Here is a 12521-nt window from a genome sequence, read left to right as displayed (position 1 = left end):
CATGGAATTTGAAATTGGCGATGACCAATCGTTATCTGGCCAAGGGGGAACCACATTGACGTCACCCACACGGTCGGCGGCCATCTTGATGTCCGCCATCTTGAATTCAACTTCAGAATTTTAAATGAGAAGGGGGTCGTGCGATATATATCAAAATGGGCTAGAATTTCACGAGAAATGCAATGGTGAAGGTTTTTTCGACGTATCTTTAACCAGTAAAAAGTTATGACTGAATTCTTGTACCAATTTGCTCCTTTTCGAGGTGTTAGAAAAATGCCTTAAAATTTGTTTAGCGCTTCGGTAATGCATCGAGATCAAAGTGACGTCTATGGAGAGACGTTCGCATGCCACTGCACATTATTTTAATCGGATACATCCATGAAGAGCTGTGCATTATGAGTGGTTGTCGCGAACAATTTACAGTGTGACGCTTCCATTGAATTAAAAGTCCTTCACAGTGACAAGGCTAATGTTTATGTTCATAAGGAAGTTCATAAACAGAATATTCGATGATTTTTATCTGATAACCCATTTTCGACAGATCAAAGCTGAATGGTTAGTGTTGGTAAGTTAATGGTGTGGCGTGCTGTGTGGAACACGATTGGTTAGTCAATTTTCCATCAACGGAACCTTAAATGCTTAGGGCTACTTGGATTTGTTAAATAAACAGTTTTTTTCATCCTTGCTTATGGAAGAAGGTACTTTTTACAGAGTTTTTTCAATAGGGAAGAACACCAGAACACTTATGGGAACGTTATGAACCAGTTTTTGTCCAAAGTTAGTTATCAGATGACAAGGGTCACATATTCTGTTTATAAACTTCCTTATGAACATAAACATTAGCCTTGTCACTGTGAAGGACTTTTAATTCAATGGAAGCGTCACACTGTAAACTGTTCGCGACAACCATTCATAATGCACAGCTCTTCATGGATGTATCCGATTAAAATAATGTGCAATGGCATGTGAACATCTCTCCATAGACGTCACTTTGGTCTCGATGCATTACCGAAGCGCTAAACAAATTTTAAGGCATTTTTCTAACACCTCGAAAAGGAGCAAATTGGTACAAGAATTCAGTCATAACTTTTTACTGGTAAAAGATACGTCGAAAAGACCTTCACCATTGCATTTCTTGTGAAATTCTAGCCCATTTTGATATGTCGCACGACCCCCTTCTCATTTAAAATTCTGAAGTTGAATTCAAGATGGCGGACATCAAGATGGCCACCGACCGTGTGGGTGGCGTCAATGTGGTTCCCCCTTGGCCTGATAACGATTGGTCATCACCATTTCCATGTTGCGCGCTGCAGTGGCCTTGTACTGGGGGTGTTAAGTGACTTACTGAGCCACCTGTAGATATGTTATCTATTGTTGTAATGTCAGAAATTGTTAATTAAGCTATTAGTCATGTATATATTACATCCTGTATGTGTAGTTAAATGAATTAATTTGCTAAGTTAGTTAGTGTTGTTGGTAAGTACCTGATCCTGATGAGAAAACAGGGCAAGGCCAAAAAATGTTACTTGATTTATTCTACTTTGCTTTTCTGCCACTTTTGGCTAATTGCAAAGATTAGGATGAATAACGATGAGATTAAATGGATGGAAGGACTATCATAAACACAAGTTCCACTGAGGATTATACTGACTGTGATTCCAGATGCCAGAGGCTCGTTATTCTGCAAAAATGCAGTCGACAGTGTAATTGGCATTTGGGTATCTTCAGAAAAGGTCACCCCCTCCCCCCATACAATCACCACCACCAAGATTACACTCGGAAGACAGTGCAGTCAGATCAATAGTGTTGACCAGAATCTATACATGCATAGAACATCTGACAGCCCTTTGGCAGAATGAGAGGTGAACTTGTGTACGTGTTTGTAGCAGGAGAGGAAGTCTGAGATGAACTAGGATGTGCGTATTTTCAAAAATATATGTATGAATGTACCTGTACAAGCACCCTAGAGATGAGCCCTTTCCCATTATTCTTTGATGGATAATATCAGTGGATGCCATCCTGGAAGCTGTAGTTACTTGTTCTGTTATAGCTGTTGGTATGAATGAGGATAGGTATTTATCATGTCAGTAATTTGTTATGCTATGAAGAAAAAATGATTGAAGCAAGTTTACAGACTGTATCTTTCGTTCCAGATGTACGAAATGGTTTTGAAGTTGTGGCTCGTAACACAAAGCCAACGAGGGGGGAAACTGTTACAATAACATGTTCTGCATCAGTGTATAATTTTTCCAGCAACATTACATGGACTTGGAAAGCAGATGGCCCCAGTGAAGAGAAACCTGTAACAGATAACAAACGTAAGGAAAATTACATATTTCAATAATAAATTGTAATAAGCATAAACTGACAGAAGAAAGGATAAGATGAAAAAGAAAATAAGACTTTTAACATTTCAAAACATATCTTCATTATTTTTCTTAATTCCATGTTACTGTCAAAGTATTTGGGTTTTTAACCATTTTGACCAATTTTTCTTGTTTCCATGGCCTTTATTTTTCATTTGATGTTGGCATTAGATATACACTTTCCCAGAGCAATTATCAGGAAAAGTGGAGGGAGTAGGGCTTGAAATGAACTGGAATAGCTTTCCAGTTCATGAATATCAGGAAGCTTCCCGTTGTGTCTGGTCAGAAATGGCAACAGACCGTTATGGCTTGCGTTTTTTATTTTTTTATTTTTTTTATTCACTACATTTTCCTTTCAATGTGAACTAAATTGTTAATACTCTTTAACATTACATATAGGATTCATATAAGCTTCCCCTATACATGGAAATGTGTTGTTGACATGAGGGGCTTAGCAGAGTATGATGTCATTTATGTTGCCTAAGTTGGAGATAAAACCTTTTAAATGTTCATGTAGGAGATAAATCAGAAGTAAATGAAGTACACACAGCAGAACCTTTAGTTCCAGAACCTAACATGACTGAAGTTAAAGATGCTATTAAAACAAAGCACCTGTCATTGATTTAATACCAGCTGAGTTAATTAAATATGGTGGAAATTCATTAATATGTCAAATTCATAAATTAATTTGTTTAATATGGAATAAAGAAGAAATCCCTCAACAGTGGAAAGAATCTATAATTGTTCCTGTATTTAAAAAAGGTGATAAAATGAACTGCAATAATTATCGTGGAATTTCTCTACTCTCAACAACATATAAAATATTATCTAACATTCTTTTAACAAGACTAACCCCATAAGCTAATGAAATTATAGGTGATTATCAATGTGGATTTAAACGTAACAGATCAACAATTTTTCACATCAGACAGACACTTGAAAAAAAGTGGGAATATAATCAAAATGTCCATCAGCTATTCATTGATTTCAAAAAAGCATATGATTCGGTCAAAAGAGATAAATTATATAATATATTAGTCGACTTTGGAATACCTAAGAAGCTTGTATGATAAAAGTATGCGCCACTGAAACAGAAAGTAAAATTCATGTGGGTATTAATGTGTCTGACAAATTTACAATTCATGATGGGTTAAAAGAAGGAGATGCATTATCTCCATTGCTCTTTAATTTTGCCTTAGAATATGCTGTTAGGAAGGTAAAAGAAACTAAAGAAGGACTACAATTAAGTGGTGTGACTCAGTTGTTAGCATATGCAGATGATGTAGACTTACTGGGGGATGATGTGAATACAATTAAGAATAATGCTAAAAAAAATTTCAAAACTGCTAAAGAGATAGGTTTGGAAGTTAACAAAGAGAAAACTAAATATATGCTTACAGGCCGAAACCAAGTGTTAGGTAATAATCAAAATCTAATTATTGATAACAACTCGTTTGAACCAGTTTCCAAATTCAAATACTTAGGAGTAATATTATCAAATGAAAATTATATTAAAGAAGAAATAAAAAGTAGGCTTAATTCAGGAAATGCATGTTACTTCTCTCTTCATAAACTTTTGACTTCTTCTTTAATATCTAAGAAACTAAAAGTTAAAATATACAAAACAGTAATTTTGCCTGTAGTATTATGGGTGTGAAACTTGGTCCCTTACATTGAAAGAGGAACATAAATTGAGAGTATTTGAAAATAAGATCCTTAGGAAAATCTTTGGACCTAAAAGGGATGAGGAGACAGGTGAGTGGAGAAGGTTACATAATTTAGAACTACATAATTTGTATTCATGTCCAGATGTTATTAGAATAATTAAATCAAGAAGACTTAGGTGGGCAGGCCATGTGGCACGAATGGGAGAGGAAAGAGGAGTTCACAGGATTCTTGTTGGGAAACCTGATGGTAAGAGACCTGTAGGAAGGCCAAGAGGAAGATGGAGAGACAATGTTGAGATGGACCTAAAGGAAATCGGTAGGGATGGAAAAGAGTATATAGATCTTGCTCAAGATAGGGGCAGATGGAAGGCGTGTGTTGCTGCAGCCATGAACCTTCGGGTTTAAGAAGGCTAGTGAGTTAGTTGGTTAGTTAAGTTGGAGACAAATACAGAGCACTGGAACTTCAACCAGCACACCAACTGCAGTTATTTTCTTTTTTCCCCGAATTTCCCTTTCTCAGTGCTTTTCTGTCGTCTTTTCATTTTTGCCCCAATTAACCAAACAGTAAAATTTCAAGTCAGTCAAACAATAAATCCACTCCTTGATCACATGCAAAATAACAATATTGAAATATCATTCACTTGCACAAATTGATTTTAATAAGTATTATTAACACAAAGTACTGAAGTTACTTTTTGGGCAAGCTGACCACCACTCACGATTTCCATCTGTTCAAATTTTAAAAACAAAATTCCAGAAGCCTCTTGTCCAATGTATTTATATTATTTGATATTTATGTAAATATTTTAAAACAGATCGTCGTTAATCACATAATCAGAGACAAAAAAGACAATACCATGTTAACAAAAGTAAGTGCTCCCTTTCGTGAAAATTTCCATTTCAAACCCTGGGGAAGAGGAAACCTATGCAATACTGATACATGACATAGGCTACAGTGTGTTGTGTTCAAACAAAATTACGTTGCCAGCATATGGTACAAAAGTGTTTCGTCATATCAGATTGTTAATTAATATTAGAATGAATTTAATAATAAGTCTGTGTGCAGCTTGTAATGTTCGTAGAAACTATGTAACTTAATCCTTGTTTTCACAGGTATCTCCATAAAGAAGGATCATACACAATATTCAACAGTAAGCAAACTTACTATCACCAATGTTACTCAAGAAGATACAGGAACATACAATTGTAGAGCTGAATGCATTGGGGCAGTATCCAAACCATCCATATATGATCACGTGACTATAGAAGTTACAAGTACGTGATTTTCTTTGTATTAAGATTCTAATTTAAATCTGCAGTAATATTTATGATGTTAATTTTCTTTTTCTATTCTTGATTGTAAATTAGCTTTACCTAAAATCTATTTCACTTGAGTATGGTACTGACAGTCAGATAAGATACTACTACTACTACTACTTCTAATAATAATAATAATAATGATGATGATGAAAAAAATATTTTTATAATTTGTGGTAGTAAGTTAAGGCTTTGCTAGCAAATGTGTTTAATAGATATTTCAGTTTCAATAAGGATTAGATTTTCCAAAAATGAGTATGTACTTACATTATGTTGAAAGGGGAAACATGTTATCCTTTATTAAAACTTTCTTTTATTAGTGTAACCATCTTGCAAATAAGTATGAAACGCATTAAATTTCAAATTAATTTTATAACTGTATATTAAATTTTTTAGGCCCCCAGAGTCCAGGATTCAATTTTTCTGATCCAAGAAAGGAAGATTTAAACATTGTGGCTGGAAATCTTATTCGGTTAAGTTGTGTGTTCCATGGGAATCCTCCACCCAATATCACTTGGTACAAGGTAAGAATTACATAGTACGAGGGTCACTATTTATATTTTGAGCCTAACAATGAAAAAACAGGAATTTGGCATTGAAAACTGCTTTATTGTTTTTCGGAGTATTCTCCTTTATGGTCAATACACTTTTGCATTCGTTCGAACCATTTGTCAAAGCAGTTTTTCCAATCTTCTTGAGACACCTCCATAATATGGTTTTTGAAGGCATCAACGGCATCTTCCGCCGACGAAAATCGTTGTCCACGCAATTTATTCTTGACATTCGGGAACAAGAAAAAGTCATTGGGTGCCAAATCAGGACTGTATGGCGGATGACCCATCAATTCGATTTTTTGACTGTTCATAAAGTCAGTTGTTAGACGAGATGTGTGACAGCTGGCATTATCTTGATGAAGAATGATCCGACGGCGTTTGTTTCTTTTCCGTATTTGACCGAAGACCTCTGGCAAACAAATTGTTGTGTACCATTCAGAGTTGACCGTTCTACGTTCCTCTAAAGGCACAGTTGCCACATGACCAGTTTTCCTGAAAAAACAGGCGACCATTTGTTTCGATGTGCTTCGAGCGCGAACAACTTTTGTTGGATTGGGTTCATCTTGAAACACCCATACAGTCGACTGCTGTTTACGTTCCGGCTCATATGCATATATCCATGATTCGTCACCTGTTACAATCTTATATACGTCTTTTGAAGCACCACGATTGTATTTATTGAGCATTTGTTTGCACCAATTGACGCGAGCGTCTTTTTGAGTTTTTGTCAAATTGTGTGGGATCCAACGAGAACATACCTTTCTCACAGCTAAATGATTATGTAATATTTTATATATGCTGGTGGAACTAATGCCTATGGTTGCCTCAATCTCATAGTATGTCACATGACGATCTTGCAGTATTAGGTTTTGCACAGCATCAATGTTTTCTTGAACAACAACTGATTTTGGACGACCTTCGCGAATCTCGGCCACGATTAAATTCGTTATACCAGCGTTTCACAGTGGCAAAGGATGGGCTTCATCGCCAAATGTGGAAGTAAGTTGATCGATGCACTCTTGTCTTGATAATCCACATCGAAAATCGTAAAAAATCATCGCACGAAAATGTTCACGAGTTAATTCCATTTTATTGTTGTCACGCAATCTCCAAGGCAACATAAACAACACAAATGAAGCTATTGACAAAACATTTGAAGTATGTTATGGTCAATAATGCCAGACGATTCCATGCAAACGTCAAATCGCACCTAACTTCAATCAGTGTTGCCAAGGCTCAAAATATAAATAGTGATCCTCGTACACCCAATCTCAATTTTCTATTTATTTATCCCATACTGCATGAAATTGTATGTTTTTGCATTTAGATTTTTTTCCATGCTTCATCTTATATTACATACATATTGTTGATATAAACAGAGCCTTCAGTTTTATTTGTTGTTTTAAAGAACAATTTAAATCCACAGAAATATTTACAAGGTGACATTTTCTCAGTAAAGGAGATGCTTAAATTTTCCATTTCTTTGTAAATTACAGAATGGTAAGCTGATACAGGAGAATAAAAATGAAACTAGAATTCGATTTGTGGAGCAATACCAGGTGTTAGCCATACAGGATGTCAGAGAGAATGATGAAGGTGTCTACACTTGTATTGTCAGCAATTATTTAGCTACAATCAGGAGAAATTTTGATCTGCGTGTCAAGCAAGGTGAGAAGAAATGTCAAAGCTCTCTTCATTAATGCCTATATCTACACGAATGTATATGTATGTATGTATGTATGTATGAAGCAGGGTGCGAAATCATTTAAGACTTGTGGGGGGGGGGAAAGATCTTCATCTCAGCCATGCTTTTGTAATGGACGTGACACATACACAACGTAAAAGTATTAAAAAATACAATAATTAAGATTTGTATCCATTTTAATTATTTAGAAAAGTTGTACTCACTGAAATGTAAAGTCACAAAAATTGTCATGCCAAATACTTAACTGTATTTGATTTTATCTGATATGAAAGAGGTGTAACGAACGTGACGTTTAAAACACCCTGTAATGAACATAGGGTTGGGTTTTCCATAGTTTCTGTTAATTGGACAGACAAATTAACTGGTAAATATATGTTATAGTAATGTTAATATATGCTATTTTAAGACTATAAAGTATGACCTGTTAAAAGTTTTGATTTCTTATTGAAAAATGTTTAACTTTGTAACGGACGTGACAAAAAAGTGCATCATTTATAATTACAGTTTTTATTTGAAAAAAAACTTTAATATTATGTAATACAACCTTGTACGTAATAATAATATAGTTATACATAGTTGCAAAAGCTTAATACTACAATTCTAGTGAATTAACATTAACTAACATAAAAGAAACAGGTCTGGGAAAGAGATTAGGCTACATTCTGCTAGTAATGGACTAATTCTAATTTAATAAGCAGGTTAAGTAACAAAAAATACATTACACCTTTGTGGACATTAGGTCTATAGACTATTTATGTTTCTCTCAGCACAGGTCGTAACTTATCACTTTTTAAAATGTTAATTCTGCTTGAAAATTGGTACAGAATTCTGTCTTCAACCATCTTTATTTGTGGCTCAATCAGTATTTTGATTATATCCTTAAAAAGGATAATTTTGTCACATTCATCACTGATTTTGAAAACTTTGCCTCGATTGTCATATGTTTTTAAGAAAGTTACATTAACATCACCATCTTTCACATTGCTGTGGCAAACGGCCACATAGCAACATTCATTTTTTTATGACTAGCGAGTTTGACCAGCACATAAACTCCTGGAAAGATTTTATCATGAGAAAAAGAATCACTGTAATGTAAAACACTCAGATTAGTTTCATAGTCATACTCCATTTCATTGTCCAAATCATTATTTCCAAAGCTTTCTTCACTGTCAGATTCGTCACTGTATACATCACTGTATCTTAAACGGTTTGGCAGTTTTATACTACTTTTTTCACACTCATCAGGCTTCAAAATATACATTTTTGTCATCAGGTTACCACTAGTTTTACCAATGAGGATATTTTTGTTGTCATATGCCTGGAAATGGTGCATTGAATTGATACCAGTTATTTCAGCCATCTTTGGTCCAAGTGATTTTTGTAAGAATCCACTTCTGACTGAGGAACATAGAGAAGATGTATGCCTTTGCATTTTTCATCCGCTAACTTGAAAAAATCATAGGATGAATATACATAGCTGCTTCTTCCTCGAACGTATCTCCATACACTTCTCTTTATTGAGCCTCCGACACCATCAACAGCCCCCCTTCCCATGTCCAAATTCCAGTGCATCAAAACTCCAAAATCTCCTTCTGAAAAACACACACTAGACACTGTGTATCGACTTTTAAATTGCCCTGTGCAGTTATCGGAAAAAACAATGATGTGATCCTCTGGTGGAGCTATCTGTTTCATTTCACTTTTTATTGCCTTCATAAAAACCCAAACAGAATTCTTGGAATGGGTCAGGTCATCACTTATAACACCAAAGCCGTACAGTTTGTCAGAGTGCCATATACAGCAAGTAAATATTGACACTTGAGAGTGGCTCCAATGAGCGCTTTGAATCTCATCTTGCTGGATTAAAGAATAATTCTCTGCAAAGTCAACTTGCATTACCTCTTCGTTCTTTACACTTTTCACATTCTTTTTTCAGGATTCAAAATAAGCAGATTGAACCCGTTTTATGTAAGTATGAGTTTTGAAGCCACGCAACTGTGAATTTAATTATATTATTAGCCTGTGCAGTGATGTGCAATTCTCAACTAGTTGTGGTCGGTTTTCTAAGTTGTGCTCGGTTGTCTACATTCTTCCACTCCTTCCATTTAATTTGTTTCTGTAAATCCTCTGCTTCAGGCAAGAGGGTTCTGATATCATATGTACATTCATTACACACATTAAGCATGCATTTTTTATTGTCTGTGTCACAACATACTTCATTCAACACTTCTTTGTTAGTTTTTGGAAAACAGGCTGCTACCTTAGACAGTGTTTCAGTCATAAATGTAAAATTTGCATGCTTAATGCAAACACACTGTGTGAAGCATATCACTAACCGGGAGCACATGTTTTGGACGTAAGCTATAAAACTTACTTTTTGAAATTTGGTCATGTGGATACAGCAGTTTATATTCTTCATAGGCCTCGCCAATACCCATTACCATGTGTCTCAGTTGGTATAAACTGCGTTTAACAGTGACAGGTTCTTTCACGTCTCTTTTCCCAGGTGCTTGACGACTTATTTCATTGGACTGGAGAAACTCATTCACCCTTTTAAGGCAATCTGATTGAATCTTTCTTCGTCCAGTTTTCTTAGCATTCACAATATCATTTTTTAATTCTGAACCTAAGTCTTCTCTTACCAGTTTTCTAATTATTGCTACCTTCTTAGTAGGACTGTTCGGTAATGCGTTTTTTATTCTCTTTACTGCTTTGCCAAGTGTTCTTGGACTTTTGTATGAACCAAGCTCACTCTGGCCACCATTTTGAATCACCTTCTTTTTTGCTCTATGCAACCGCTGTCGTTCTTTATCTTTCTGCCTTTTTTCAGCTAACAATTTTTTTATCTTTGGTCAATTCATTTTTTCCTTCTCTCTTACTTTCCTCTTCTTCAATTTATCTTTCTCCAGATAAGCCTTCCATTGCTCTTTGATTCTTTTTTCTCTCGTCTCTACATTTAGCCATTCTTGTCTTGTTGGGAGTGGGAGCCATAATCTGAAACAAAACAGTAAATTTAGGGCCAAGTAACCTAAAAGCAACATTTAACATAAACATTTGTTGCAATGTTGAACATTTATATTATTGTCAGACCTTTGCTAATAAGTTTCTGTTAGAATTGTGAAAAAAACACATGTTGAAATTGATCAGCTCCAGCTGGTTTTGTTTCAAATAGATTTTAAACCTAATAAAAGGTTGTTTTATTATCAAAACATGTTAAAAATAGGTACTATCGCTTTTCATTAACAGTTTAATACAATTTTGAAGTATGTGGGAAGTTTTATTTCTTTGTAGCATAATGGAATCTGAAGCTCTGCTATTAGTTGCACATGGTGTTTATATTTGAGTGTTGTTAATTCAGCCTCATTAGTTCTTGTATACATGCATTTATTAAGCAACTTATAGTTTTGAGTATATAATTGCATTTTAATATATATAAATATTTTTTAGGTTAGGTAGGCCTACCTATTTTATGAGACATTTTAGTCCTATCTTGTATGGTCTGAAAACTGAATTGAATCTTATATCCCAACAACAAATAAATTTTGAATTACATAAATAAAGAAAATTTAGTTGGACTCTTACAGATATATGAAAATCAGGCTAGAAATATGGACCCTGCTCTAAAAGTAATTAAATAAGAGGAAATATGAAAAACAAGCAAGAAATATTGTTTTTTTTGTCACGTCCGTTACACTAAAGTTTGTCACGTCCCTTACAGGATTTTCACAGGAAATGCTATTTTACACAAAACAGAAAACACTAGAAATCAATAAACAATGCACATAACCCCACTTCTACCAAGAGTCACTTACATCACATTATTAGGTTTGGTGTGATATAAACTTATTCATGTTTTTTGTAACGGACGTGGCATTTGTTCTTCCCCTTCTTAATAAACAAATAAACAGCTTAATACATACATAAATCAATAACCCTTGAGTGTAAACAATACTCCAGACATCAATATTTCTTCATATAACTGAGAAGAACAGCTAACTGGATGATTTGATTATGTTCAGCTGTTTACAAAGCAGCTGATTTTAACTAACAACTGATCACATCTCAGTGTTCCAACTTGACTGTAAGGAAATGTGATGAAAAATAAAATTAAATATGAAATAAATGCTTGAAATAGTTATTCTAAATTATTTGCTGCTTAGCTATGCAGTTTATATGATATTTTAAACAGTTTTCAATTTTCGCTATGAGGTGTATGTTATAAAAGAATGGCTGATCTACAAACCCCCTCCCCCCACAAACATATATATATAAATTAGACGATATACATATTTATAATGTTATTAAAAAAAATTAATTACTAAATTAAAAATACAAGTATTATTATTATTATTAATTACACATAAAGAAAATAATTTGTTACTTTGATATATTATAACGTAGCAAACTAATTCCCTTACTAACTGGTTAAAGATGTTATGGTTAAAGATGGTTTTATTATGTTAAGTTCTTTTAATTTTTGCTTTATACCAATATAAATCAATTAGATTTCATAGTTATTGTTGCTTTGCATTCTTGTTTTACTTTTATTGTGCATATTGATGTAGATTTGTTAATGATCTCTTGAGGGAGAAAAGGCATTTAACACTCACAACTGCACTAATTTGTGTATGAAAAACTCAAAATGCTGCCCAAGGGAGAAATTTATTTTATTTAAAAATAAACTAAACATAACGTTTCAACCTTCTAGCAAGGTCAAGGTCTTCTTCAGACTGTACTTGGTACAGAGTCTGTACTTTAGACGTTATGTTTAGTTTATTTTTTAAAATAAAATAAATTTCTGCCTTGGTCAGCATTTTGAGTTTTTCATATCATGGAAACAAGGCTTAATGGTGTTATAATTTGTGTATGTTTTCGATAATATTCTTAGTAAAGTATACTTGAAATTAAAAGT

At 34.2% G+C, this 12521-nt stretch overlaps 1 protein-coding gene across 1 annotated transcript in view; it reads left to right on the top strand.

Moving 5' to 3' along the window:
* Window positions 1-12521, top strand: part of LOC145990439 (vascular endothelial growth factor receptor 1-like) — a 76995-nt gene that overhangs the window by 39594 nt on the left and 24880 nt on the right. The window contains exons 11-14 of the mRNA XM_083126133.1: window positions 2154-2318; window positions 5147-5308; window positions 5747-5874; window positions 7401-7572. Coding sequence (XP_082982259.1) covers window positions 2154-2318; window positions 5147-5308; window positions 5747-5874; window positions 7401-7572 — 627 coding nt within the window. The remainder of the gene's footprint in view (window positions 1-2153; window positions 2319-5146; window positions 5309-5746; window positions 5875-7400; window positions 7573-12521) is intronic.

This window comes from Lepisma saccharinum, chromosome 1 (genome assembly GCF_977018435.1).
Source record: "Lepisma saccharinum chromosome 1, izLepSacc3.1, whole genome shotgun sequence".
Taxonomy (NCBI): Eukaryota; Metazoa; Arthropoda; class Insecta; order Zygentoma; family Lepismatidae; genus Lepisma; species Lepisma saccharinum.
This window is presented reverse-complemented; position numbering and strand designations above follow the sequence as displayed.